Source organism: Vipera ursinii (genome assembly GCF_947247035.1).
Source record: "Vipera ursinii genome assembly, chromosome: 1".
NCBI classification, from domain to species: domain Eukaryota; kingdom Metazoa; phylum Chordata; class Lepidosauria; order Squamata; family Viperidae; genus Vipera; species Vipera ursinii.
Genome location: NC_139512.1, coordinates 266548750 through 266575867, shown reverse-complemented (window position 1 = coordinate 266575867; position 27118 = coordinate 266548750). Strand labels below are relative to the sequence as shown.

General features: G+C 37.8%; 1 protein-coding gene across 2 annotated transcripts in view; it reads right to left on the bottom strand.

Moving 5' to 3' along the window:
- The window catches only part of PDE7B (phosphodiesterase 7B), a 154475-nt gene that overhangs the window by 94836 nt on the left and 32521 nt on the right, over positions 1 to 27118 (bottom strand). For both annotated transcript variants that reach the window (XM_083368055.1, XM_083368056.1), the window contains exon 2: positions 6670 to 6730. In XM_083368055.1, the coding sequence (XP_083224181.1) occupies positions 6670 to 6730 (61 nt within the window). The remainder of the gene's footprint in view (positions 1 to 6669; positions 6731 to 27118) is intronic.

Below are 27118 nucleotides of genomic sequence, written 5' to 3'. Positions count from 1 at the left end.
ACATGAAGAATGGCCACTGGATTTTGCTTCAGTATGTTTTTATTCATCATTGGGGTATCCCCAGGATATGATCAAAAAAATCAGGAGAGCAGCAGGGATCCTGAGAACAAAGCTCTAACTGTTTTTTATGTAGCATTGCTCATTAAAAACCCCAATGGAGTGACATTTGTATCATCGTGGCCTCCATTTTTACTTTTTTGACCACAACATTTTTTGTTTGCTTGTTCTGAGAGAGTCAGATCTGGTCTTGTGCTACCATCGTGTGACTGACCCACTTTAACACCAGGAAAGGGATTATTTAAAATAAGCTAACCTAAACGGTTTTCCAGAGCAGCCTGCCACTTGCTTACCAAGCATGAGCTGCAAACTAACAAGCTCTCCACTTTGACCTTAATAAGTTAATAGTTATCAACTTTCACCTCCCTGGTGGCTTGTACCTCACCGTCAAATGGCTTAATGAAGCAAACAGCTTGTGCTACCAAGAACCATTCTCTGTGGATTCCCTGTTGTCTGCCTACAAGTGCTTTTCCTCTTCTTTCATTGTAGATCTAAATAAATTGAACATTCAATTTCCTTGTAATTAATCTTCCCTGGACTGGGATAAGCATTCCAAGGGGTGGCAGGAGGCATTGGAAAGGGGGTGAGCGGTTTGCTCCATAGAGGCAACCCCTTTTGTGGGCAGATGCCATAGCATTTCCTCCTAAAAGTTACCTTTGTTCACTGCAAGTAATCTGGGAGGAATATCTCCAATGCTGTTAAGTATTGGATTTTAATTAACTTTTATTCATTGTAATTATCTGCGTGTCTTCCATTATCTTCACCTTTTTAGATATCCAATCCATAAATGCTGAATTAGCCGAGAACAACCACACACACACACACACACACACACACACACACCTGGATTTTGTTATACAAAGTACTGTCTCTGTTGGGGAATGCTCTTTTCTTACCACATGTTTGTTTTTCAGCAGTTAAATTCTATTAAATTTGGCTTTAAATCCATAAAGGACCTATTTGTCTTGTTGCCACCCTGAATCCTTTCTGGTTTAGAAGTTCTGTTTTTCTTCCCCTTTTCTCTTTCTTCCTTTGTGTCACTGAGGTAACAGGATTAGGTGGAATGTAAGGAAGATACAGGGGCATTTTATTAACAATTAAAAAAAGAAAGAACTTTTATGAAATAACTTGACATTTCTCAATAAATGTGATAGACTAGACGCAGACATATCTAACTCGCGATGTCACGTGACATTATGCAATGTATAGGGACGGTTTTGCCATTGCCGGCAATGGGATGGGTGTGGCTTCCGGATGACGCATCCGGCCTGTGGGCCAGCAGTTTGACACCCCTGGACTAGAGTATATACCATATAGCTTAATGTAACTGCACCCAGTCCTGCTTAACAGGCTAACTTTGAATTGTTCAATATGGTAACATAAGGTGAGTGAGAAAAACCTCTTGCAGATAAATGTGTAAGATACACATTAAGTAATAAAACTGACCTTCAGCTACAATATGTGTAATAGTAGTATGGAAGAATGGCTGAAAAGAAAGACTGCACAATCACAAAACCCTGTGATGAGACTAGCCTCCTATAAATACACAAATATCTTTGTATTCATCTGTGATGTCCTACAGGGTATAGTAATAGAATCGGCATTAATTTATAATATGTGACGAAAACAACTCATGCCCATCTCTATAACAGATATTATTATCAGCTTACCCAAAGATAGCCAGGCTAGATTAGCTGACATAACACAGAATGTCTGTTTATTCAGTGTTTAACAACTGTAATTAATTGGCATCAATTTAAGAAAGAACAGCTCTGAAATTTCATTCAGAGTTTTCACTAATTCGGAATTCATTTATCCAATAATCTTTGACAGCAGACTAATTTTTTGATAGCAGACTAATAACATTATTTGTTCCTGGCATTATCTGGCAACAAAGGAAAGATGAGGACCTAAAATATAAAGGATCCAAGAAGAACCAAACAGCAACAGAAACAACTAATAAGAATTCTACGATTCAAGATTCGAAAAAGTAGGAGAGGTATACATATAAAAATGTTCCATTTATCTTCACTGGGAAAAGAAATAAACAGGATAAGAGGCCATAAGACCAAGGAATTGCAGGATCTGCTTTATGAGACTATTTTAATGTTTTTTTCTAGATTTAATATCTAAATTTGTAAGGATTGGAAAAGTTACCATGATACTTCTAGGGTTCCCTTAAACCCACTTTTACTTGTTCATCCTGCCAGGGACCAGCAAAAATATGGCTAATAAGACTGTGATAACATTGCAGTGGATGGGACCAAAACAGTGGACCTAAATTTTGCAGACAGTGCCCTTGGGTCTGAATATTTTGATCCCAGATCTGCAAATGACAGCTGGATACAAAAAAGCTCAATATCTAAGAAAATTAATGGTAGTGTTCTAGAAAATATAAGCAAAATAATAAAGAAATGAAAATGTCAATGTTCAAAACGCACGATCAGACAAAGAATCAGGAATTCTACTTAATTTTGAAAAACATGGCATTCTAATGAAAGTTACAGGGAATCAGCCCAGCTATGAACATTAGGAACAGATTTTATATTATGTGATTCTTGATTTATATCATTCCATTAATTGGGCCAGAAACATCCTTCATCTTGAGTGAAGAAACAGTTCAAAACTTTAAGGCTGCTCAAGGATTTTATCATATTGTAAACCAGGGGTCTTCAAACTTGGCTCTTTTATCACTTGTGGACTTCAACTCCCAGAATTCCTCAGCCAGGCACACTGGCTGAGGAATTCTGGGAGTTGAAGTCCACAAGTCATAAAAGGGCCATGTTTGAAGACCCCTGTTGTAAACCAACACCATTACCTATTACAAGTTATTTACAAGTTGCTTTTCCAAACCAGCTGTGCTTCTTCCTGATTTCTTGACCTCTTTTCCAACAAGAAAAACAAATCAATAAAAGCAGACAACTTCAAACATAAAGGAAGAGATATTTAGTGAGATAATAGTTCAGCTCAAAGGTTTTTTTTAAGAAAAAGGAAAAGATATAGTAGGAAGTTACTGTAGAGAAGAAAAAAAATGCCAAAGCTTGACAAAAAGAGAAGGATAACACACACACACACACACACACAAACACACACACACACACACACACACACACACACACGATCAGCATTTTCAGGCAGCAACTGAAAATAAGCTGAAATCTGCCAAAGTGAGAATTTATTTCTCAAACTAGAGGATAAAAAAGATAAGAAGCGCCTGAAATATACAGTGAAGGTGCCAAGTGTTTGAAAGCAGTTCTTCAGACAGAGAGGAGCTGCTACCCAAACATGTCATGGAAGGAGTTACAATTGTTTGAGACAGAGGGAGCTAAGAGAAACACAAGCAACAGCTTCTGTACAGGACAAACCTGTTGCTATGGCTACCTACCCTACCGAATTTCAGACAGCCCAGAGCTTGTTTGGAATCACAATTCATGCTGCTTTCTTGATGTAACTGTATCAATATTTACAAAAAGTGATTTTAAAACCCCACCCCCCCACCCCTTTTTAAATGAAAGTATGATGCTTCATCCACTTTATCATTACACAGAGTTGGATTAAAACAACCAGTTTGAAAAAAAACCAAGAGAAATTAAACAGCCTATGTACTGTTTTTAAGTCTTAGGGGGAAAAAACTTAAAAGAGAGAGCTTTTATTTTATATTAGAGTCACATGATGGAAAGATGCAGCTTCCAGCATCAATATTGTTACTGTAATATGCACCAACTGAGACAATTATCCTCCTATTCCTCATGGATATTATTGCCCTATTATTTTGAAATTACTAACATAGGTACAGTTAGGACAGAAATGATTACAATTGGTGCCCCCTATACAGTACAAACTTGGGGAGAGGTACTTTTGGTGAGACTGTTATTCATCTATTTCACAGCAAAATTAACCCAAAGGATTTCCTGATTGCATTGCCTCTTCCTTTGGAGATGGATGAGGAGGGATAGTAAATCATCCAGTAGAGATCTGCCTGTACTGTATTGCTGTCCCTCCTACTTCCAATATGTCCTTCTTAAATTCATTTCATTTAATCCTTTGCCGACCTTCAAACATTCACTCATTCACCAACAGTGCAACTCACTGGTTGATTAAGCTTGCCCTCAACCTCGCTCTCATCATTGAAAGCACACATGTACACACAAAGAAAGCCACACCGGTGTTTCAGAATCTAAAATCAGAACTCATCACAAAATCCATCACATTTTCAAACTGCCTCCAAATCTTTCTGAAGCAATTCAAGGGCACCTGATTTGATTCAACCAGAATAGATTAAATTAAACTAAGTCAAACCTTGTTTTGCTCCTTTACAGCTTGTACAACCCTATTCTCTGTCTCCAATTGCTGCCTTCTTTTCATATGTGCGTATATATGTAAAACCAAGAACGTTTCTCTTTTTTGATCATGTACTTAATGTATTTTAAATCTGGGAATCAACTGTTATTATTTTAATTATACTACAGTAATAATCTTATAATAATCCAATAAACTATAGACCAATTAGCCTCACTACCTGGGAAGATTCTGAAAAGATAATCAAACAGCAGATCTGCGAACACCTAGAAACAAGCAAAGTTATAACCAGAAGCCATCTTGAATTGTCAAAAACAGATCATTTCAAATAAATCTTATTTCATTCTTTGACAAAATGACTAAATTAGTGGACAAGCAAAATGCTGTGGTATACTTAGTATACTTAGATTTCAGTAAGGCATTTGACAATGTAGACTACAACCTACAGTACTTCGTGGCAAGTTAGAAAAATGTAAGATAGACTGCATCACCACCAGATGGATTTGTAACTGGCTGACCAATTGCACTCAACGTGTAGGCCTTAATGGAACTACATCTACATGGAGGGAAGAAAGCAGTGGGATACCTCAAGGTTCTGTCTTACGCTCAGTACTCCTCAATATCTTCATAAACAATTTAGATGTGGGAATAGAAGGGGAACTCATCAAATTTGCAAATGATACCAAGCTGGCAGGAGTAGACAACACCCCAAAAGATAGGCTCAAGGTCCAGAAGGATCTCAACAGATCCTATCTAACAAAATGAAATTCAATGGAAAGAAAAGCAAGGTTTTACACTTAGGCAAGAAAAAAACAGAGGTACAGGTATAGATTAGGTGAAATCTGGTTCAATAGCAATAACTGTGAGAGTCTTAGTGAACAATCGCTTAAATATGAGCCAGCAGTGTGCTGCAGCCACCAAAAAATCCAATGCAATCCTAAGCTGCATTAACAGAGGGATAGAATCAAGATCACGTTAAGTATTTATAATGCCTTGGTGAGACCACACTTGGAATACTGCATCCAGTTTTGGCCATCACATTATAAAAAAGATGTTGGAAAGAGTGCAGGAAAGAGCAACAAAGATGATTAGGGGTCTGGTGGCTAAAACATATGAACAATGGTTGTGAGAATTGGGTATATCTAGTCTAATGAAAAGAAGGCCTAGGGATGACATGATAGCAGTGTTGCAATATTTGAGGGGCTACCACAAAGAAGAGAGGATCAACCTATTTTCCAAAGCACCAGAAGGCAGGACAAGAAGCAGTGGATGGAAATTAATCAAGGAGAGAAGCAGTTTAGGACTAAGGAGAAATTTCCTGACAGTGAGAACAATTACCCAGTGGAATGGCTCGCTTTCAGAAGTTGTGAGTGCTCCATTACTGGAGGCTTTTAAGAAGAGATTAGCCAGCTACTTGTCTGAAATGGTATAGGGTCTCCTGCTTGAGCAGAGGGTTGGACTAGAAGACCACCAAGGTCCCTTCCAACTCTGTTATTCAGTTAACTCAATAATAGCTTAGAATCTTACTGTATAGCACTTCTCCAGAAGTTTAATGTAGATCAAAGTATTCCATTATTCCTTCCTTCCTTCCTTCATGTACATTTTCTTCTTTGGTGATTTATAATTTGGTACATCTTGCTAGGCAATGATCTATCTTGTGATGAAAAAAATATTGGTCAGCCTTTTTCTGATTATTTTATTTAAAAAGTTTGTATGGTTGCCCATCTTATGTAAAATAATTCTGGGTGGCCAATATTACTTAAGTAAATGATAAAAAAAACCTGACCAATGCCCGGTGTTAACAGCCTTACAAAAAGCAAGAATAGGAATCACCTCCAATTCACGGGGAGGCTATTCCAAAAGGTATTTGCAGCTACATAAAGGGCTCATTGCATAGGCCCCACCAGGTGACAACATTAAAAGAAGGATTTGGAGTGAGCCCATACTATTCAGTCTAATGGGATGGGTAGATATCCTCAGGGAGAGCCAAGTCCAAAATAAGCCTGGCCCAGTGACATACTGGTAATGCTCAGCTTAAAACCATTCATTCTAGTTTCATAACCAACAGTCAGAAATCACTATGTCAAGTTTCTGAGTAAACTGAAGATTCAGTATAATCAATAATACTCATGAATATTTATTATTTGTGTCAGTATCAGTTATATTACAAGCAACTATACATCCAGAAGAAATATGCCTCCCAACCAACCTCATTAAGAAACGCAGATATTCTTAAGTAACACCAGCTCTTTTAATAGTGTTTATTTCTCCTTGTAACAAAACCCAGTTTATATGAGAATGGATGCCACTTACCTAGCATGCGAACACATCTGGCATTCTGCTCTGGGCTATCAAATGAGATTTCTCCACACCGCTGAAAAAAAGGAGAACATACTGTATTCAATACAAGAATTGAAGGCAGAGACCTCTTTAAGCCATAGTACATTGCTTTTATTTTTTACATGACCATTTCTTCATGCAATGTTAAGAAACAACTGCCACAAATTTCTATGTAAGAAGAGCCTTTACAAGTTATGAAGAAATGACTGGTACATGGAGATGGTGGAAGATAAAATAAACTTTCAGAAAATTATTCTGGGTTTAGTAAGGTTTAAACAATAAATTCCAATCTGGAAGTATTGATGGGATTAATCCCCTCATTTCCTATATAGATGACCACTATATAAGTCTAATGTCTCTGTGTTAATGATGATACTTTGAGTAGCTACAAATTTAATAAGATATTTCCTTGCAAATACTGTTTGCATGTGCTGTGGGACTACAATGCATATTAGACTTCTGTTCCCTAAGCAACTTTGCTATCAAGAAATTATATGACACTGATAGACAAGTATACGTAAGTTCGCTCAAGACATTGTGGTCATATAGTCTCTGATTTGTAATAAGAAACATTGCACCAATATGCTCTGTGGAAACAGATAACACAAAGGGATTATATAGCCAGGAAACCTATTAGATAGATAGATAGATAGATAGATAGATAGATAGATAGATAGATAGATAGATAGATAGATAGATAGATTGATAGATAGATAGATAGATAGATAGATAGATAGATAGATAGATAGATAGATAGATAGATAGATAGATAGATAGATGGATGGATGGATGGATGGATGGATGGATGGATGGATGGATGGATGGATGGATGGATAGATGATAGATAGATACTGTAGATAGATAGATAGATAGATAGATAGATAGATAGATAGATAGATAGATAGATAGATAGATAGATGGATGGATAGATGATAGATAGATAGATAGATAGATAGATAGATAGATAGATAGATAGATAGATAGATAGGCAGGCAGGCAGGCAGGCAGGCAGGCAGGCATGAAATTGCCTTTAGTTCATACTTGTGCTTGTATGTACATACACACCCACCCACCCACCCACCCACTCAAAGAGAGAGCTTCATATCAAAGAAATTGGTAAACAAGTTTCTGTCCCATCAGTTCTGCCCAATGAGACAACATAAAAAGTTTTCATGGTCATTTTTCTTGCATACTTGTTTCCATGTTAGATTATAGTTTGATCTGAAAATCCAAAACCAAGATATTCACTTTGGAAGAAACATTTTATGTAAACAAAAAGCAATTGAGCTATGTAGCAAAAACATTTAGTTTCCAATAATGTTGGAAGTTCTAGAATGATACTACTGAACTTTTTTCAGGCCAATAAGCAGGAGACTTCCCTTGGAGTTTCAGGTGGGGGGGGAAACCCTCAGCATATTTTAGGAGCCATGCTTCTACACTGATGATATCATTCAGTATTTTTTAAGAATGCAATATATTTTACTCTGGTTTACCACAGGAGGAAATTGACTACAAAGTACAACACTGTTTGGTTAAGAAAATCATTTTTTCCTCTCCTTATTTCACAGTATTTAATAAGCCTCTTCATTCGTACTTTTAAAAAATTTAATAAGCAGAAAATGCCCTGGTATAGAAAGTTAAAAAATACATTAAAAATAGGTACTCAATACTGAAATGATGTTAAAAAATTAAAAAATTATATACTGCACACCATAAAAGTTATCTAGAATGTATATGTGTACTTCATGCTATAAAACTTTGGGCTCAAATACATACAGTTGTGGGATGATAGCATCTCTCCAGAGAAAGAAATATTTTTGGAATATTAAAAAGCAGAATATTATATTTCTCAAAGGAATACAATAATGGAGAAAGTTTTAAGAGGCAGAAACCAGCCCCCAGAAACCAGCCCCAGCCCGTCTCCCCCAGGCAGAGGCCAGGTCTGTAGAAATGCAGATTTGATAATCCAATTCAGAAAGGTTGGAGCCAGGAAGCTAGAGGTTGATGAGATTAGGAAGACAAAGACCCCTAAAATCTACATATCCCACCCAAACTCTAAAGACATGACCTTTAGGACATAATAGGGTTAACCCAATACCAAGAAGAACACACTCAAAAGCTCAGGTCAAAGTTCATGTCACAGGAACAGGAAACAACTCCAAACACAAAAGCCCAAGAAGGTATAAAAACCCACCACTCCCAGTTACATGTGGTCAGCTTTCCCAGATCCACATTTCTGTCTGGCTCTGCTCTTCAATAAATACAACCTTCTTTCGAAAGAAGTCTCCATTTCATTTATTCCTGGCTTGGACTGGACCCTGATGAAGATTTTTCTTTCAATACAGTGATTTAGAGGACTTTAAAGATTCATATTTGATTGAAACCAGAACTTTTTCTCCTGGACTGATGAATAAACAGTAAGAAAAGAGTCATAAAACACTATTTTTCTAATAACTGCAGCAAGATTATTGTATGTCTGAATTTAGAAAGTTTTGGCAATACCTACAATAGAGTTATTTATACTTGCTGTAATGAATGGGAAGGTTTCCTTCTTTTTCCTGTGTTTTTTTCTTTTCTTTCTTTTTGTATTTTTATATTTTGTAGTTTGTATTAGTTTTAGTTGTATAATATAATTTTAATAAAATTATTTTTAAAAAAAGAATTTGAATCTGGACATGTATACTCTTCTGCCTACTACAGGCAGCCCTCAACCTACAATGGTAATGGAGCCTGTCCTTTATGGTTGCAAGTGGTGTCAATTGTTAAGTCAGACAGCCTTGCTTAATGACCCCCACCCTTTACTCTTCCTGATGCCAAAATCAAATGAACACAGGTTGTTAACGAGCATAGGGTGCCTCAGTGGTGGGATTCAGCCAGTTCGCACCACTTCAGCAGAACCGGCAGCTAATTTTTTGTGCCCAAGCCCAGAACGGACTTCTGGAACGTCATCCACACAGAGAACCGGTTGTTCACATATTTGCATCCCACCACTGGGTACCTCATGGATGGAGGAGGCCCACTACCCAGCCAAGTTTATAAAGGAGGCAGACAAGCAGCAAAAAGCTTGCAAAGTCAAAAGTAGTGCAGTAGGAGGGAAGAGATCAGCTAGATTAGGGCCTAGAGCAGGGGTAGGCAACCTTGGCTCTTTTATGACTCGTGGACTTCAACTCCCAGAATTTCTGAGCCTACCCCTGGCCTAGAGGCTAGAGCCAATGCAAAAAAGGCTTCCAAACAAGTCTTGGCCAACGAAGTCAGGCTTGTGATCTCTGCTCCCATCAGGAGACTGCAAATCTCTCCTGTGTCTTGCTAAGCTTTGGGAAAATCAGCCACCTGTATGCAAAGGTGGCAGCTTCAGGATGACCTTTTCCTTGCTAAAACCCCTCCCCTACCACATTTCTTCAATAAAGAAAAAAAAGCTGGGAGGGACAGACTTGTTGCTCTCCCTGCCCTCCCCCCCTTTACAGGCTAAAACTAAATTCCCTGCTTCTGTCCTTCAATCTGGATCCCTTTTAAATACTTAATTTCCTGCACGCCTAGAAAGAAGATGTCAAAATGTGTAAGTCACTTACCTTGATGAGTGACTGCCAGGCTGAAGAATAGAAGGAAGGAAGTAAAGAAAACCTTTCTGCAGCTTGTTTGCATTGAAGAGTTGGGGAAAAAAAGTTCAGCTCTAAAGAAAAAGCAACATGCAGCAAAAGTGCAGCAGAAGCTGGGCCCTAAAACTTTCCACAGGTTTCCAAGATTTTTGCTGCCTGTCTGACTGCCTTGAGTTCCTAGCTTCTGACTGTCTTAAATATACCATGCTTGAAAATTTATTCCAGGTATTATTTTGCAACATAATCAAAACAGCAAGAGGTTAAGCAGCACTGAAAAGGTCTGTTGGTTGTAATAACCAAATAAAAATTAATTAAAAAATTTGGCCCTCCAATAATTCAGCAATGCAGCACAACATGAACTCACTCTGATTATTTTGCTTAGTTTGATGCTGAGAAGATAGGAATGATTTTACCCTAGTTAATGGCCAAAAGAAAAATGACTATCACATCCAGCCAAAATCTCTAGAGCAGGGGTGTCAAACTGCCAGCCCACGGGCTGGACACATCATCCAGAAGCCACGCCCACCCCATTGCCAGCAATGGCAAAACCGTCCCGATACTTTGCACAATGTCACATGACGATGCGAGTTTGACATGTCTGCTCTAGAGGCCTGGTGGATAGTAACTTTTGAAATGCTTTAATCAAGCAGAATGGGTTTGATTTCATGAGACTTTCTCCATGGTTTTTTTTTTCTCTAGATAGGATACTGATGTTTGGAAACTTCTCACATTACCGCTAATTCCTATGTAATTAGATTGTAAGCATCAATATTTATTATTTATTAAGACTTGCTTTAATGTTTGTAGAAAGAGCCTTGGTGGAGCAGTGGGCTAATGCCTCCCTAAGTAACACCAGCTGCCTGCAATTAGTGCAGGTTCGCGTCCCACCAGGCTCAAGGTTGACTCAACCTTCCATCCTTCCGAGGTGGGTAAAATGAGGACCCAGATTGTTGGGGGCAATTAAGCTGACTTTGTAATAATGCCGCTTGGGGGTGTGTGAAAGCCCTAATAAGCAGGCATATACATAGAATGAAGGCTACTGCTAAGCTTGTAAGCCGCCCTGAGTCTTCGGAGAAGGGCGGGATATAAATGGAATTAAAATAAATAAATAAATAAAATAAATAAATAAATAAATGGAAATCACCACTAAGGAAGGCACTATGCTTAAGAATGGCTTGGAAAAAGAGGGGCTGGACAATATGTTCAGCCAATCCCTTTTCAAACTTAACACAGCTCTCTTTGGAAGGCTACTGCATATCAACAACAACAACAAAAAATTTGAAATATGATTGTTTTCTTTATGCCTTGCAAGCAAAAACTGATCAGAAAAAAACAGATGACCCTCATCATACACGAACGCCAAATTGCACACTGTGTATATTACTAGCACACAGTCCGAATTTTACACTGCAAAAAGCTATACTAGTCTGATGAAGCCACATCTGCTGTGATGAATTCAATCTCTAACTATCTTTTCCTTCCTTCCTTTCTTTCTTTTTTTAAAAAATCTGATTGCATTTACTGAGATTCTTCGGGTTATTTGCCGAAGTCCAGCAATTTAAACAAACTGCACCAATATCTATAAATAACAGAAATTCAACAAGCTGTATACAGTAGCATCCAGATCTTCTCTACAAATATTTGTGAGATGCCTCTCTAGCATGTGACCAAATAGGCAATTTACACTGAACAGAAGAGTATTTGTGAAGGACTCATTGCACCTCCAGCCTAAGATGTTCCAGCATGTGAAACTAACAATTAAATATTACTTTATTCCTCTCATTTTCAATATGGTAAACCAGTCCATGGAATTTAGTGACTTAAATGAAGAAGAGTAAAAATCTGAGAACTGAAAAATGTAATGCATTCCTAAAAGATTCTCATAAAGCCACAAAAGAGCAAAAGTGGTAATTTTTGCAAGAAAAGAGTTTGCCTTTTGCCAGTGCTGATTATAATAATCTGAAGGCATTTAGTAATCTCCCTAAATTGTACCTACTATAAAAGAAGCATATGCTATATATCTGTACGTCTATTTTCCTGCAACTCGGAATACCAAGACTATGATACCATTTTGTTTAGTTTAAATGGGAAGGATAACTTTAAAATTGGGAAGGTGTAGAAAGTGTAGTGTTCTTCCCTAAAATAACACCGGTATTTTGGTTAATTCAATTACCAACTTTTCATGAAAAAAAGACTTGCAACATATGTTTGAATATTCTTTTTAACAGTGTAAGAGAAAATAGATATTGCCATGTGCAAATCTGCGACAGTGAGTTTTTCTTCTTTTTTTTCTAGTTCTTTAAAAAAATCAACAGAAGACAGCTCCCCCCTTTAAACATCCCACATGATTAAATTCTTCAAAGGAAGGAAGACACTTCAATAATTCAACAGATAAGAATATTTGCTTTGCTCCGCTTGATAACTAAACTGTATTTGCCAACTAAGTATTATAAGATTATTTTTGATTATTTTTTAAAAAAAGGTCTAGCTCAGCTGTGTATGGTCCCAAACGTTTACAATAGAACTTTGAGATATTTTTTTATTATTTAAACATTTAGAGACTTTTAAAAGAATGTTGCTCCCACATTATACACCTAACCTAAGAGCAGAAGACCATCAGCTAAATCAAAACAAGGAGCCTCTTTGTTCAGCTTTTATTCTTCACAGTGGCCAGCTGAATATGTGTTTTAAGGTGAAGAATCACTGAAAGACTTGTCCTCTGTTCATTTACCCAATTCACTTCTTATGTCCCCCAAATTAATAGTTATGACTATGTCTTGTGGTAATGAATTCTACCAGTTAACTATGCACTGAATAAATAAGTGCTTTCTTTTTCCTGTTATATGACATGTAAAATATTTTCAGGTGAAAATAAGCCAGCCTCATCTTTGAACATGAATATAATGTGAGGTATGGTCCAAATCTTCATACATATGTATAAATATCTTGGGGTTCCAGGGGTCTTGATCAACAAAGATTTGATGTTCTATAGCAGACATTATTATTAGTTATGCTCATATCCCATCATTCTTCCAGGAAAATAAAGCAACATGCAAATAATATTAATATTAATAATATTATTTATATTAATATTAATAATATTATTTATATTAATAAATATAATAATATTAATATAATAATAATATTAATAATAATAATAATGTGAAGAACTTGTGGGACTTCCGAATACAGACAGATCGCCACTTGGAACACAACACGCCCGATATCGCAGTCATAGAGAACCGAAGCATACAGTTGATTGATATCGCTGTACCAGGAGATGCCAGAGTCAAAGAAAAAGAACTGGAAAAAATTACGAAGTACCGCGACCTGGCCATCGAAACTGCACGATTATGGATGAAACATGTAACAGTGATACCCACTGTCATCGGGGCACTGGGAACTATGTCCAAAAACTTTGCAAAACACATCAAGAAATTGCAGCTTCCTGTAATAACTCCAGCAAAGCTACAAAAAACTGTGCTACTCGGAACATCTTACATTTTAAGGAGATACCTGGTTGATACCTAGGATGCTGGCAGCAACCCATGTCAACCATTAGTGCCAGACAATTTGAGTGTTCAGTTGACTGAGTTTCATGTTTTATGAATAAAAGTTTTATAATAATAATAATGATGATGATGATGATGATGATGATGATGATGATGAAGAAGAAGAAGTTGGAAGGGACCTTGGAGGTCATCTAGTCCAACCCCTTGCTCAGGCAGGAAACCCTATACCATTTCAGACAAATGGCTGTCCAATCTCTTCCAAAAACCTTCCAGTGTTGAAGCATTCACCGCTTCTGGAGGTAGGTTGTTCCCTTGGTTAATTGTTCTAACTGTCAGGAAGTTTCTCCTTAGTTCTAGGTTGCTTCTCTCCTTGATTAGTTTCCATCCATTGCTTCTTGTCCTGCCTTCAGGTGCTTTGGAGAATAGCTTGGCTCCCTCTTCTTTGTGGCAGCCCCTGAGATATTGGAACACTGCTATCATGTCACTCCTCGCCCTTCTCTTCGTTAAACTAGATATACCCTATTCCAGAAACCATTCCTTATATGTTTTAGCCTCCAGGCCCCTCCAAGCTAGTTTTCACACACAAACACACAAACCACTTTTGGGGGCAGTTTAGATGAAAACCTCCATTTTTTAAAAGCCTTTCAGAATTTTGATCTTCTATAAAAGTTTATAACTGTAGGTGTGGTCAGAGAAAACACTCCCATGTACCAAATGGCAAACAATTGGTGCCAGAAGAAAAATAAATTACCCCAAGTTAATTTCTGAGAACGTTGGTCAGTCTCTATGAAGTTTTTGTTTAATTTGTGACTGAGGGGTGTTTGGAGCAAGGTAGCAGCAGACCGATAATGAGTTAAATATCTCTAAAGATTATTTGCTTTTAACTGTCCCCTCTTGAAATTAATTTTCCAGGAAATAATAACAGTCAGCTTATGTAGGTGCACAGATAATGTGCTATTAACCTTTGTGAGATAATAACCACTGTGGGCATTTATAAAGGGACTTGTGAATCTAGACAACCTGGTATTGACCCAGAGTGAATCTGTTTATCGGAGCAGATAGTTAATTAGAATCCATTTTCTGTGCTGTCTCATATGGGTGCCTATTTGACTGAAATCAAGCATTTCAAAAGCACAGTATGCTACTGCAATTATCAACCTTTCTAATAATATTTTACATTGATTTAAACCTGGAAACTTCTTGATAAACAACACATGAAGATGTTTGTATATAATCCTCAAACTCACCATGTCACGTGAAGTGTCGCGACCTATCGCGACCTTTTTCACATTGCTGGAGCTGGGATGGGTGCGGCCTCTCCATCATGCAGCCGGCCTGGCCTGGCAGTTTAACACCCCTGCTCAAGATGGACAAGGCAGGCACAGACTGAAAGAGCCAGAGTAATGGTAGTGCTGAAGCTGAACAATTGGCTTGCTTAAGACTGGCTTACACATAGGTAATTAAGACTGCAGTCCTGAGTGTGCATCACCTTAGTAAAAAGCCCTATTTAATCCAACAGGGCACCTTACCTTTGAGTAAACATTCATACCATTGCCCTGTAAGATGACATTTTGTACTAGTAACTTCCTGACAAAATTGCTCATACATTTAGCCCCAGTTTCATAGCAGCTCTTAATCAAGGAACCAGCCCAACCAATGGATGTCTTTGTTTTATTGTTATAATTCATTTCCCAGATGTTTACAAAAAGATGGTTTTGTTCCCGCCACATCCTGCTGTTTTTGCAGCCAGTAACCTTCTAGGAAGTGACTACTGGGTTTTCCATGCACAAACATACTTTATCCTTTTAATAAAAGCATGAAAAATCTGAAAAAAATAGCAGAAGACAAACACAAGTAATTATTGACTTTATGAAACACATAATAAATGTGTTATAATGATAAGCATCATAATAACTGCTTCACTCTGTCCTAAATATGCAGGAATGCACATAGCTTTGATGTCTGTCAAAGAGAGGAATAAATAAATAAAATCAGCTTTCTAAATTAAGATAACTCAGAAGTGCAAGGAGTGAAAAAATAGTTATTTGTATTCAAGATTCTGATTTTTTTTAAAAAACAAAACAAAACAAAACCCCAACTATTTTAATGGCAAAGGTGGAAACTTCTTTAACTTTTCCAAGCTGCAGACCACGTTTAACCTTGAATGAACTTAATCTTAACCATTTTTCATGTGTTTTATACGCTAAAGTGTGTTCTCCCCTCAAAATAGCTTAAACCAACTATTAGCCATAAGTATGTATACCGGTAGCTGTGAAAACACGGTATCTACGGAATATCCTCAGGAAAATGTCTCTCTCCTTTAAAATCTGTTCTAAAACTATCAGGCATGTTAAACTCGTGACATCACGTGACCTCGTGCAACGACTGGTGACTTTTTCCCCATTACCGGCAATGGGGTGGGCGTGCATGGTTTTAGTATGATGTATCCGGCCCGTGGGCCGGCAGTTTGACATGCCTGCATCATAGAAAGAGATGAATCTGAACATATGTTTTCTGAGAAAAGAGGCAGAGTCTCATTTAGACAGGTGTGTGTGTGTGTGTGTGTTTTGACATAATAACAGAACAATATATACTGTCCCATAGTGCTTTACAGAACTACCTGGGTGGTTTACAATATCAACATATTGGGTCCTCATTTTACTGACCGTGGAAGGATGGAAGGCTGAGTCAACCTCAAACTCTGTCAGGATCAAACTCCAGACTGTGGGCACAATTAGCCTACAATACTGCTTTCTTACCACTGTGGCACCAGGCTCTATGTTTTTGTATGTTTATAGCTTACATTGGATCAGCTGTACATATTATTTCAATCTAATGTATTCACTCTAGGTGCTGGGCGAGGAGTTGCTTTTTTCAAAAAAGAAAAAAAAATGCAGCAAGTTATACAGGTATAGTTACATGCCTTTAGTTCTTCTTTCCCAAATCAGAAAAGTGGATTTACCACAGCTTAGCCTACATTTTGGATAATCTTTGCAATAATTGATGTTTTGTAATCATTTATATATCAAAAATTATTTTTAATTAACACTAAGTTTACTAGTGACTTTGTAATAAGAGAAAAGCACTGGTCTATTGATTATATTAATTTATGCATCAGTAGATTGAATTTTGTATCATTATGGGCAGATACAACCGCAATTATGATGAAGTCTTTTAAAATTGGGTTTTAAAATAGCATGATTATATTAATACATTAAAACTCTTAGCATCTTAATATGCACTTCAATATGGTATTCTTATATAAGAGTCCTCTTTCAAAAGAGCAAAGAGAAAATCAATTTAGCGTTAATTAATAAATGGATTTTAACAATAGGATTATTGTAATGCAAATATACTGAGCTTTTACTTTAGACCAGGCATGTCAAACTCGCGACGTCACGTGACGTTGTGCGACGTATCTGAACTTTTTCCCATTGCCAAAAATGGGATGGGCGCGGTTTCTCCATGATGCTCTGGCCCATGGGCCGGCAGTTTGACACCCCTGCTTTAGACCCATTAAAGAAAACTATAGCAGAGGTACACATAGGAAAGATAAATATTCTGGTATATAACTGCAGTTATATTTGTAGCCTACAATGGATCAAATACATTTATGTAATACTAAGACCTAATTAGCCAGAAGAGGAATAAGTATCTCTGAAAGAAGCAATGACCCTATCTAGTCTTCTTATGCAACTTCTGGCATTTCCTTGTATTTTTGCCAAGTCACACAACCTCATCCACTATATGTGATACAATAGAATCCTAGTTGTATTACATATGACAGGGCTTTTCAACCTTTTCACCCATTGTACCACTTTTAGGATAAGGCAATACCCGAGTACCACCAGTCACCCAGCAAGGTGTCAAAAACTTGACCAAAAAAAAAGAAGAAGGAAAAAACGATAAAGTGCAGGTAGTCCTCGACTTACAACAATTCACTTAGTGACTGTTTGAAGTTACAACGGCACTGAAAAAAGTGACTTATGACCATTTTTCACACATATGACTGTTGCAGCATCCCCAGTAAATCCCCAATGTGATTTACATTCGGATGCTTGGCAACTGATTCATACTTATGACGTTCTGTGTCCCAGGGTCATGTGATCAACTTTTTAACAAGCTAAGTCAATGGCTGCGGGGGGGGGCAGCTCATCACTTAGGTTGCAGGGTGCCTGTGTGGGGGGAATCCATGGGTCTCTGGTGGAGGGGTGGGTGGGACTGGGGTGGGTGCCTTCCTTCCCTCCCTCCCTCCCATTGTCCCTCCCTTTCTTCTTTCCTTCCTTTCTTCCCTCCCTCTTTGTCCCTTCCTTTTGCAAGCAAGAAATCTTGCACAGGAATTGCAGCCGGGGATTTCTCTCTCTCTCTCTCTCTCTCTCTCTCTCTCTCTCCCGTGGGGGGGGGGTGTTTCCAGGTCTCACTTTTCCCCTTTGCAAAACAGGCTTCAATTGAGCTGGGCTCTGACTTTGGGTGCTGTTCCTTGGGAATCCTCTCTCCTCACCCCCAAAAAGCAGGGCTTTTACTCGCTTTTCCCGCTGCAAAAGGGTGAGTCGTGCAAAGCGCGGCAGCACGAAAAGTGAGTAAAACCCCTGCTTTTTGGGGTGGGGAGGAACGGGATCAGCATTTCTGAGTGCGACTTCTGAGCACGGCTCAGCTGATCCTAGGCTCCTGCCCAGCTCACTTGCTTGCGGAAAAGAGGCTGCTTGCTAAGTGAGCAAGTAGCCTATTTTCTGCAAGCAAGTGAGCTGGGCAGAAGTCCGGGATCAGCGTTTCTGAGCTAGACTTCTGAGTGCGGCTGAGTTGATTGCGGGCTCCTGCCTGGCTCACTTGCTTGCAGAAAATAGGCTGCTTGCTAAGTGAACACCCAGGATCAGCGGGCTACCCAGCGCTGATCCTGGGGCTTCACTTAGCAAGCAGTATGTTTTCCACAAGTGAGCTGGGCAGGAGCCGTTCGCTTGCTAGCCCTTCCCCCCCAAACACACCACTTGCTCACTCACCCTTCCTCGCTCACCGCTCCACTCGCTGTTCCTCTGAAAACAGGCTGGTCTGCCCCTTTTATACTTTTTCTTCTCTTTGCCCTCCTCTTTTCTCTTCTGGGTGCACTGGAAGCTCCAATTAGCATATCGCCACAGATCCTGGGGATTCTGGCAAGCTTTGCAGCTCCAGCTGATCTCCACATCTGTGTGACTCTGTTTTGACTCGTTCTCTCCCCCACTGTAATTAGCTAGGCTGGGCTCGCATACCACCAGCAAGGGGCTCGCGTACCACTGGTGGTACGGGTACCACGGGTTGAAAAGCCCTGACATATGATATGATCTAAAGCAGAGTTTTTGAAGATTTTCAGCTTTGCAGATTGGAGGGAATGGAGACAGGATGGTACCATGCATGCTGCAGGCGAGAGCATGCACACACATCTCCATTTGCATGAGCGGGGGTGTGTGTGCACACGCCTGCTACTTGTACAAATGGAGCACACACATGTCACTTCTGTGGCCTAGTTTCTAAAGGCTCAAGGTCCAGTAGTGGGCTGAGGCCCAGGGCTTGGGGACCCATGATCTAAAGTATTCACTATGCAAAATCCAGCAAAAGACAACAAACCAATACAAAATTTTACTATTAATATGTTAATATTAATATTAAATAAACATTAACCATCTCTGGTACCATTTTTCTTTCAAAATTTTAAAAAAGATTTGCTTGATGTTTACATAAAACTGGCTAGCCACTAAGCCTGTGATTAGATTATGAATGTGGCTCTCGCCAGGTAAAATTCCAATTAAGAATCTCATTGAATTACAGTATAACTTCGTTAACAGGATGTAGTATATTACATTTTTATATTTTTAGTGAGGTGCACTTCAACCCTTTCTTACAAGTTTTCACTTAAGTGAAGAGTCTCCTCAATTATGTGATTTGAATTGTCCTCTTAACTAAAGGAATGGTACTTGGAACAAACTGTAACACTATGTCTTAGCAGTAAAACAAAAAATAGGGAGTAACTTTATGGATGCATCATATAATTTTATTTCTCAATTCAATGCATTTTAAAGTGATCTGACATTAAAAAGGTACTTGTATTTAGGGCCAAAAATAATTTTTTAAAAAAAAACAACAACAACCATGAAGAAACCTCTTAGTAAAGCTACTCTTGCCATCTGGATGTAATATAGTCCAATGAAAGGATAACAAAGTTATGGTTTGGTTTTATAATGTTTTCTTTAGTGTTTTATGTGGTATTTCACAACCCAACAGGGCCTCCTCAGTTAGTACATTAGGAAAACATCCATTGCAATATTAAATTCACAAAGTGAAAAAATAGAGTTTGCTTTTAAAGCTACACCCCCATTTAAACAACAAGGACCTCAATTAGCTGGAATCAACTCATCAAATGAACAAATAGGCCTCCTCAAAAGGATAAGGGAAGAGAAAGAGAAAGAGAGAGAGAGAGAGAGAGAGAAAGACAGAGAGACAGACAAACAGACTTTAATATATTCAAATCTATTGCACAGTTTATTCTTAATTTTAACAAGAAATTGTAGATGTGATCTGAGAACCTGAACTAGATGGGGCCAATTCATTTGTTCATTGAATTTTGAATTCCCAGATTTATAGAATGGACTGTCCAAATAATATGACTAGTTAAACAAATAATGTACATTCCTATTCATGTTTTATTTCAGATGTGTTATTTTTCTTTTCCCCAAGAGTTTGAGACAGTAGCCCCACCCCTTTTAATCTTTCCTATTATAGCAAGGGAGGAAGTAGCTAAATAGTTTGGGCTGAGAGAAAGTCCAAAATCATCCAATACACAGATATCCAATAGCCATTCATGACCAGGTGCACATTTCAGGGAATATGTGAAATTGTGAGGTGCCTCCGTTATTATAAACATATCTCTTTTCCTGTTTTAGTTCTGCTTTTATAGTTTTAATGCTATTTTAATAGTTACTACATAATGCTTTTAGGAAATGAGGAAAATAAGAGAGAGAAGGAGCATTAGATATGTTCTCCACCTCGAGTTGTTTATTAAAAAAATAATAGAGGGGGATAAATTAAATAAACAAATAAATGACTGTTTTATTTATTTTACTGCTTTACTGGACTGTTGTATGTCACCCAGAGTCACCTTCTGTAAGACGGGTGACCATATAAATTTGATAAACAAACAAGTATAGGAGCAGAATCCACATTACTGTTCGGCCCTTAGTTTCTCAACTAATAATAAAAGAGCACCACCCACTGAGAGCTGGAGAAAGAGCATCCTGAGAAAGATATTGATTGCTGTGATTTAGTCACGAGTTTCACTGTTAATTCTTTCACTGCAAAACACATCTTGAGCATAGTGCAGTTGACACCTCTGGGGATGAATTTTTTTTTTCTGTCTGAAGAACTGGGATACTGAACAATTTTCCTTTACTCGACAGCAGATTTTGAGAACATGGAAGAGCACACAAAATTGGACTGCAACAGGTGGTTTCAGGCAAAAGTAGAATAAACTTACACACCATGAATGTCCCAAAGGTACTTTTTCACAAGGCAACTGGACTTTTTGGATGAGAAGTGAAACGTCTTCAAAGAAAAAGAAGAAAGTCCAGCTGCCTTGTGAAAAAGCACCATTGGGATAAGTATGAATGCCAGTGTCCTTCAGATGCTGCTGAATTAAAATTCTCAGCAGTTTCCATCTATAGAACTAACAATGAATGTGCTGGTAATTTCTATAATGGGGAGGGGGAGGGGTAGTCATTTATGTCCCACTTTGTTTCTTTTTTTAAAGAAAATAATAATAATTTGTCATTCCTCCCAGAACCTCAGGATAGAGTATGTATGAGATTCTACATACAGTCATCTTCACCAAAACTACGTGAGATAACTTATGCCAAGATGGAATGACTGACTCAAGGTTCAACTGGATGAAGTAACTAAGATTTTTTTTAAAAAAAAAAATCTCAGTGGGAAGAAGGACAGTTCCTCTGCTCAGTGTTAATTAAAATACAAGCCATAGCCAGGTTGGGCTTTTGATCCTTTCAGAAATTTAATTCTACAGTAATTTCTGTAATAACTCTATTTTTCTTAACATGAACAAAAATAGGAACAAAAATGTATAAGAATCTTGGAGTCTCTAGATCAGGGGTAGGCAACCTCGGCTCTTTTATGACTCATGGACTTCAACTCCCAGAATTGGGAGTTGAAGTCCATGAGTCATAAAAGAGTCGAGGTTGCCTACCCCTGCTCTAGATGGAGTCAAACTGCCTCAATCAACACTGATGGCTCTCTAGATTTACTAGAACTAAGCAAAGGTGAATAGAAGATAACTCAAGGTTGAACTGTGGGGTCCTTGGGGCTCTCTGAGCTTGATTGCTTTCTTGCAGACATTTTATTATCAGACTGCATAACATCATCAGTGTGCTGTAAGGTAAAAGCCCTTCAGATGTAGTGCACAAGCCCCATCTTAACGCTGTGAAAAATAGGAGTATATAGAAAAGTCATGTATGATTTAAAAAGAATGTATTCAGATTTCTACAAAGGGAAAGCCTTTCCCTGATACTTTTCCCATTCAACATTCCTGTAGCCTCAAACATCCCGTCTTGAAAATGGAAAGCTAAGGCTAGAAAACAAACAATGTGCTTTGCACATTCATAGCTCTGTTGCAAATAAGGATTTCCCCATTAGTATCTCTGGAATACAGTTAATTACAAAATAAACTGACTTGTTGCCGACATGTTTTGAGAAAAATCCTAGAAACAAATAATGTCATTATTATTTTTTCTTTCTTGGGGTTTTAAATATTCTTGATTTCTTTAAGAAAGAAGCAAAATTAATTATGCAATCACTTTTTATATATGGTACCCAATTCCAAAATGTAGGCTTCTTTTTTATATTTCTGGCACAAATTATAGGGGAGGCCAAATCATATTTTTGACAGAACTTTGTCTCCTTAATGTTGAGCATCTTTACCACAAGCATATCTGGGCCAGCCTTTCCAATTATTAGTGGTCTTGTCAAAATCTGTATTTGGCAGCTATTATAAATCTGTATTAAGAGGAAAAATAAGAAGAATAGGTGAAAAAGAAGAAAGCAACCCTATGTAATCATCTACCTTAGTCCTTCTCTTCAATAATTACTATTGCAGAGATCCAAGAAATCTCAAGTGGCTGTAGCTGAAGTTAGTTAGCTATAGTTTACAGCCAGTCTCTGTAGATGATGTTGCGAAGTCAGATTATAAGAGTAAGTTATAGAACAGGTCAACTGTGAGAAGCCTCATTCATTATTTGACAATGTAAACGAAACGTCCAGAAAATGCTGGGGTTTTGCTTTAGCTGACTTTGACTCCTGGAAACATCATGAATAAATCTACATCAGTGGTTCTCAACCTTTTGTTTACCACGGGCCCCCTTTAAATACCTTTTGTGGCCACAGACCATGGCCAGGGACCCGTAAGACTTAAAATTTCAACCATAACATTTCTTTAAGGCCTGCACGGACCCCCTGTGATGACATCACAGTCCTCCAGGGGTCCATGGACCACAGGTTGAGAAGCACTGATCTACCTCATTTACTTGGTTACAGTTCAAAAGCAATTTGCCATTACTTTCTCATTTTTTCCCTGCCAACATTGCAGCCTGAAGCCCTGGCATTCCCCGAAGCCTCCCATTCAAGAACTAAAAAAGGTAAAGGTAAAGGTTCCCCCGCACATGTGTGCTAGTTGTTTCTGACTCTAGGGGACGGTGCTCATCTCTGTTTCAAAGCCGAAGAGCCAGCGCTTGTCCGAGGACGTCTCCGTGGTCATGTGGCCGGCATGACTAGACGCCAAAAGCGCATGGAACGCTGTAACAGAGTGAGCGCCTGTTACTCGTCCCTGCTTCTGCCAACCTAGCAGTTCGAAAGCACGTAAAAATGCAAGTAGAAAAATAGGGACCACTATGGTGGGAAGGTATTCAAGAACTACCCGGACGTATAACTGCTTAGCTTGTCTGCTCAAACAAGGTCAGTCCAGTGCTGCCACCCACTGAGTCTCTTGGAGACTACTAATTTCACAACCTTTAACATTCTAAACTATTGATTGTTAAAACATGATATACCTACAAATTGCCCATATCTATTTAAATACCATATTTCCATTGTAAATAAAAAATAATATAGGCTTAGGAACTTCAAATAAAGCTCATGCATGAGATCTAAAGTCTTTCAGTCAAAATATATTTTCACTATATGTACAGTAATACCGTTTGTTCAATTTTAGGTGAACTAGTTTGTTTTTCCAAAACATGAAATGTTTTCTAAAACTAATTAGCAAGGCAGTGCAGTGGGTCAAAAGTATCTTTTTTTTAACTTGGCGTACTCCTGAAATACACTTTTTCAACAACCTTAAATATTATCCTAGTATCAACTTTTCATAACAGTTTTGATCTAACTCTCAAGATAATCCAAAAGTGTCTTGCAGCTTTCAGTACAGAAAAAAAAAGCTGAACTACAGTATAACTAAAACCAGAGCAAAGACTCTGCCAAGATATTAAAATGGCAAGATTATAGCTTTCTAATTATGCCTACTCGGCTTTGTTAATAAAACATTTGAATTCAGAAAAGCAATAAACGTCAAAATACAAGCCTAGTGGTATAGCTGAAAAGGAGAGTTCCTTTTCATCATAAATGCTTCATTTTGGCTTTACCTTAGTGTGATGTGTAAACTTACCCATAGTAGCTTGTAAACCTTGTTTTAATCCTATGTGAGTCAGACCATGGTGTCTTTTTCAATATACTACAGTTAAAACATAGTATAGCGTACTTTACATCACGGCATTCACTTTTTTATTGTCTGACATTATTTTGAGGAAGGGGGTCTGTATGGTTTTAAAAATAAATGTCCAAAAGGAAAAAAATATTAGAGAACAGCAGTTGGAAACTATGGTAAATTCTTAGAGAATACATTCACCCCACCCAATATTCTAGTTTTGTTCCTTAACCTGAACCAGACAAATGCTTGGGGTAGCCCTAAACAAAGTACTTAATTGTCACATCCATTGCCTTCTTAGCAGTAAATCTCTTTCAGTTCAATAGAAATTAAATGATTTTGCAAAGGGTTTCTTCCCAAGATATATTTTGCCCAAAGTAGCTTTGATTTCAGTGAGTATATTAAACGATACAGTACAAATTTATGCACGACACATTTATAAAAAGTAAAGATGAAATGTGTGTAGCAATGGCAATAGTTTCTCAAATAGTCTTCAATCCTGCAAATGTGTGTCTGAATATTAGAGCCACTTGAAAAAAATAGTTTTGTTTCTCTGATTTAGGACTAGCTTACTGAATTCTCTAGGATATGTAATCATCTGGATGAAAAATGATTAAAACTGAATTTGTGGAAAACAGAAGTTATAAGACCTGTACATGTACATATGTGTTCTTAATAGGCTGATATTTTTCTATTAGAACAAATTTGAAACCCTGGATGTTTTAAATCAAGATCCTGATTTAGGGGCAATGGCAGAAGCACTTAATAATTTCCAAGGCATTTGCCTATTTCTTTCCTTGAAAGATAAGGATCTGGCCAGCAATAATTGATAAAATCTCATCTCACTCCTCTGTGCAGACAGAGAAATATCTTTGGAATGAAAGGGTAACTCCTACCCATGCATTTAATATACTAATAATGTGCTCAGAGAAGAGTAATGTATGTAAGAAAGTAATCCCTTGAGAAGAATCCTGCAGGATATTATAACTAAAGAGTTGAAGTTTAGGGAAGAACGATAATTTTTAGTGTGTTTCACTTTACCATTATTCCTTATTGCTCATTATTTATCTCTGATTCAAGACTTTCTAATAGAAATTCCATTTTCACTCACTGGGGTTTAATGGTCACATATAAGGCATCCATCTGCAGCAAAGTTGGAAGAACAGTAGCTAGTCAAATGCATAAAAGTTATCCAGTATTAAAAATCTGACCAAAAATCTCTCTGGTTCCTTGAGTTCCACTTGCCAAAGTAATTACTGATCAGAATCATTAACTAATCAACTCTCTATACTAAGGACCAGATTAATACATACAGCATATTTTCCTGGCAATCTTACCATTTTTACCCAGGGACATCATTTATAATAATGTCAATATGCACAACTTACCCAGATGTGGCTTTTTAAATAGAAAAACAAGCTCTTTCAAAGAAATCCCACAGTGACATCATCTAACAGATGGAGCCTTTACAGTGTACACTATGGCTTTTGGGATAAATTCATATTCTTTCCCTTCAATAATGCAAACAAAATAGTGAAATGATACTAAGTCAGAGTAGAAGAACTATTTGCAATCCTGTCCTGACCTTCAGCACCATTTGGGAGTGTTTGGGAACTTTGTCTCAAGGAATTCTGGTACTTAATACATATCCCTGCTGTATGAGTAAGAAGTGTTGACTCGGTAAAGGAGCTAATTTTCTTTCAAATAATACATAAAATACAAGTTTTCCTTCTCTGTGTGAGAAGTCTTCACTCTGGCTAAACACACATGTGACATTATGTACAGAAAGATAATCAGGTAGCTTCAGATTTGGTCTATTGTAATTTCTGTGATTAGTGAGAAGTTACTGGCAACAATTTTTAAAGTTGAACTAATCTCAGGAGCAGAGGAATATAATTATTTATGGTCACATTTAGGGAAGGTTGCCAGTTGCTCTAGGACATTAGCAGATGCTCAGTTAATACACAGATCCCATCAATCTATTTCAAAACAAAGTAATAAAAGGCAGGGATAAGAAAATAAAAATTGCTGCAGAGAAACAGAATGACATGTCACCTGGGAAGGTGCCATATTTATGTGTGAGGCCTAAAAATGCAGAAAAGAACCAAGAGAAAGGAACAGCATGCCAGTAGGAGAAACACAAACACAATCCCACTGGCATTTGCAAGCATAATTTTCCATGTAGCATTCTCTACTCTTAGCATTTAGTAGATAAGCCACAAACAACTGTAGTTCTCTCTATGACAGATTTATGAATATATGTGTATAACAACTGCAGAATTAAATAAACTTCCTTAATTCTCTCATGCAGAAAACTGCATATTGGTGTCCAGGAGAAATGAAGGCCTGAAGACTGCAAGTTCTATAGTGACCCCCAGAAAGTGAAGTCAGGAAGATCTATAAACACATAATTCTTCCAAAGTACTATTAACATGATAGGAATAGAGAGGCCAAAAGGACATTCTCTTTAGGTCAGGAAATGTTATCCAAAGGTGCACATGGGTTTTTCCCCGCGTAGAACTAAAGGTGTAGGCGCAACGTTTCGACGAAATCCCATCCGTCATCATCAGGCTAGTGGTTTCTGC